This window comes from Spinacia oleracea, chromosome 6, assembly GCF_020520425.1.
Source record: "Spinacia oleracea cultivar Varoflay chromosome 6, BTI_SOV_V1, whole genome shotgun sequence".
NCBI classification, from domain to species: domain Eukaryota; kingdom Viridiplantae; phylum Streptophyta; class Magnoliopsida; order Caryophyllales; family Amaranthaceae; genus Spinacia; species Spinacia oleracea.
Window position 1 is genome coordinate 113,042,504 of NC_079492.1, and position 3,795 is coordinate 113,046,298.

At 38.3% G+C, this 3,795-nt stretch overlaps 1 protein-coding gene across 1 annotated transcript; it reads right to left on the reverse strand.

Moving 5' to 3' along the window:
* Positions 1-660: 660 nt before the first annotated feature.
* LOC110795568 (BTB/POZ domain-containing protein At5g60050) lies at positions 661-3,478 on the reverse strand. The gene is made up of 2 exons (XM_022000585.2): positions 2,585-3,478; positions 661-1,881 (listed from the first exon to the last, which is right to left on the reverse strand). The coding sequence occupies exons 1-2, from the start codon at positions 3,158-3,160 to the stop codon at positions 919-921; spliced, it is 1,539 nt and encodes a 512-aa protein (XP_021856277.1). The 5' UTR covers positions 3,161-3,478; the 3' UTR covers positions 661-918.
* Positions 3,479-3,795: the final 317 nt, after the last annotated feature.

Genomic DNA, 3,795 nt, shown 5'->3' on the forward strand with positions numbered 1-3,795 from the left:
TACTATTTATTAGGGAATTTATTTCCTTAATGTGTGTCCATGGTCACGCGTTAGAAAAACCGTTAATTAAATACTTCTTCGGCAGTGCCCCATATAAAATAGTAAATCTATCTTGGATATGCCTTAGGTTACCATACGACAGATTATATGTTAAAAAACAGGAGGAAGTCTTTGTCACAAGTGACTTGTGTCCATATTGGACACAAGTGAGTACCAATACAGAATTTGGAGTACCAATACAGAATATGTTAGTACCAATACAAATTATGTGAATACCAATAATAACACATATGACTTATATTGGTGGTATTTCTAAGTAATTTTGCATTTTGGTACTGACATATTATGTGTTGGTACTCAAGATGATTGTATTTGGATCACTTGTGTCCATGTGGACACAAGTTACTTGAGGTTTAGAAACCGTCTAAAAACAGAAGCTTGGTGTACCAGCAATTTCTTCCCAAAATCTCTTCACATCTGTATTCTGTTCTCTGTCAGTTCTAAGAAACTATCAGAAATAATCTCAAAACAATTACAGATATGTGAGAATACCACAGCCAATTTGGATAGAATCAACCCTGCACATCTGCATACTGGAATTCAAGATTAGCTCTCAGGAGCTGTCTTTCTACTTTCCCATACAAATTTGCAACAGCAAACTTATTTACTCAGGCATCAAAGTAGAAAAGAGTCGTATAAGGAAGATATATACAACCTTAGTGAGCTTCAATAACTCTTAATAAGCTTATTTGGTATGACATTTCTGTCTTATACTTCGTATGTCTTTAGCGCAACAAATGATACACATTGCAAATATATCATCACACAATTCAAGTGGGAAAAGAAAAAGAAAAAAAAGGCCATCAAAGAGCAAGCAAAATTAGCTAATACATACAATCCTGCTCTAATTGGGCACAATCAATCAGCATAATCACAGACAGTAATCTGCATGTGTTGATCTTGTTCTGGCACATACTGCCTAATAAAAGCCCTTCTCCACCAAATCTCAAATGCCTTTTGAATATTAGGACAATCGTCTCCTTTAGTAAGAAATCTATCAAACCAATTCATCAAAATGCTCTGCTGCTGTGATATAGGCAAAGTAAGAATTGTTTGGCTAAGACCATCTTCCACAACTTTCTTATCAACAAACCTACTAGCCCTCTTCATCCATCCAAAGTCCTCATATAAAGGTTCCAGCCACGTGGAAAGAAGTGAATAACGCGTCTCCTTTGGCACCAAAATATGACCCCTTCCAATAGCTATGCATAGCTGTGCTGTAACCCTACTAATCTCATGCCTGTACATTGTCGGGATTTTTGAATGGAGGGTAGCCAGTTCCTTTTGATCAGCCCACAATTTTACAAACTCATCCCCCATCTTTTTGTCGATTAAGATTTCCACAATCCACTGCATATTGTCGGCTTCACGGGCTATCTCAGACATTATAACACCTCGGTCCTGTCTACTTTCATCCATGCATGTAGCTTCAGACAAGCAAAGGATAAGAGCACTGAGACACCTATGGCAGAGACTGTAAAGAGTGTCTCTGGAAACATCAATTTTAGGACCATAATTGTTGTAGTCTGCAACATCTTCTCTAAGCAACCGTGAAATAAGAGACTTCATTTCTCTACGAGCTTTATCATCTTTTGCTTGAAGGACACCATTAAGCATTTTCATGAACATATCATCGGCTCTTGCAGAAGTAGATGGTTCAGTTGATACTCTCTGCAGTACATCTCCACTTACTGAGTCTTGAAGCTGAAGCTGACTAAGACATGCAATAATTTTCTCCTCTTCGTCTTCAGACCATGGAACAGCTTCCAAATAGTCTAAGCACGACAATATCCCATCTTCAAATAAAATGGCTGCAGATACCTGAAATTTTGGCCAACATCCCAATCACTACACCAGAGCATAGAAACACCATTACAAGTTCAAATTTAGTCACACCACAGAAAATGTTGCAATTAAATTTCCACTGAAATAAATGTACAAAATGAAGTTAACAGTCACAACTTTCAATTTGAATGTTCTTTGATCGCATCTTTTTCACAAGTTATTGTTTATTTAGGCTGTTTTTGGCCTTGAGGAAATTAAGCTAGAGAAAGACAGGTGCTTTGATTAGTTCCTTTGTATCTAATACGATTCTGTTTTACATGGACTCAGCTGCAAAACAAACAGTATGTTTCAAAGTTCCAAACTTGGCCATCCTCCGAAAATCTGACATGCTTTCCCCTAACTAAATTGTATAAAGTGTCCACTTTCGACACATAACATCTATACTTATTCGAAATAAAGAGTCCACATTAACACATAACTGATTCACAGAATTGCAAATGCCTTCCAAACCAACAAATCCGACCACCACAAAACCTCAGTACAAAGGAGCACAATCAACATCATCAACAATAGTACCACATAATTTTAATTGCTTGCCAATGGCCAATGTCTCATAAAGTCATAACCACACTAATTTCCCCAAATTTAGCAAAATAATAAACAAACATGTGAACAATTGTTAACTAAAGCAACCCAGAAAAAGAACAAGAACAAAAACAGACTAAAAATATTGACAGACCTTAAGCAAGGCCAAAATTCTGGGAACATCTTCACCCATCAATTTCTTCTTCAAATCATGAGAATACATCAAAACAAGAGTTTCAACATAAATCTCAACATCATCACAATCACAAATCTCAACAGAATGAGTAATCCCACCATCACTCAATTTCTCAGCAAAAAACCTACTTTTGTCCGCCAAAACCCTTCTATGAACATCCATTGAAATCTTGAACCCATCTCTTCCACTTACAGTAAGCTTCACATCTCCATCTCCAAAACCCCCCAAATTATTACTGCTACAATTGTTACTATCAGCAAAATTAGGGTTCCTCGACAAAACCCTAGCCAATTTATCATGCAACCTTCGGCGATTATTATCGGTTGATTGTTTAGACTCCCGAATTTGTTCTTCCGACATCATATCGAAAAGGGTAGGTCGGGAAAATGCAGGGGGAGGAGAGAGAGAGGTGTGTTTAGAAGGGGAAGAAGAAGGGGAATTTCTGGATTTATTGTTAATGGGGGAAAGAGAAATTGATGGGTCTGAAATAAAGCCTTGTTTAATCATGTTGGAAACTTCCTTAGAAGACGCCATTAAAGGGAGGAGAGAGAAAGCTTGAGAGTATGGTGGGAGGAGTAAATGAGGAGAATCCAAGGGAGAAGCAGAAAAAGTAGGAAGAGCAAATGTTAGATCTGTGATTCTTGAATTCGGGTGTAGAGTGTACTAGCAAAATGGCAATACAACTGAGTCTGACTGCCTGTGAGCAGTGACAGTGAAAGCGGACAGAGTACAGAGCAGAGTGAGCAAAGAGATGGCCCCTGTTTTCATTGATTATTAATTACGGGCTACTTTATTATTGTTCATAAAGCCTAACACTTTGGGATTATACTCGTGGATTACCTACAAAAATTTGTTATGCCGACAAAACGAGGTTGTGAGTTGTGACATAAATAAATAATGTAGAATGAACTTAGGGCACCAGATTGACTAGTGACTACTAGAGCTGTCAAAACGGTTACTCGAGTCAGGTCTGGGTCTGGGTCTGGTTATCTCGGGTCTCGGGTCATTATCCGGTCGGTTGGTGTCGGATCATTTTATCACCAGGGTGCAGGTCGGGTTCGGCCAGGTTGAAATTTTGTCAGGTCATGTCGGATTGTTTTTTCATTTCGGTATAAGTCGGGTTCGGTTCGTGTTCGGGTCTTTTTCTAGTTAGGTACAATTACGGGTTC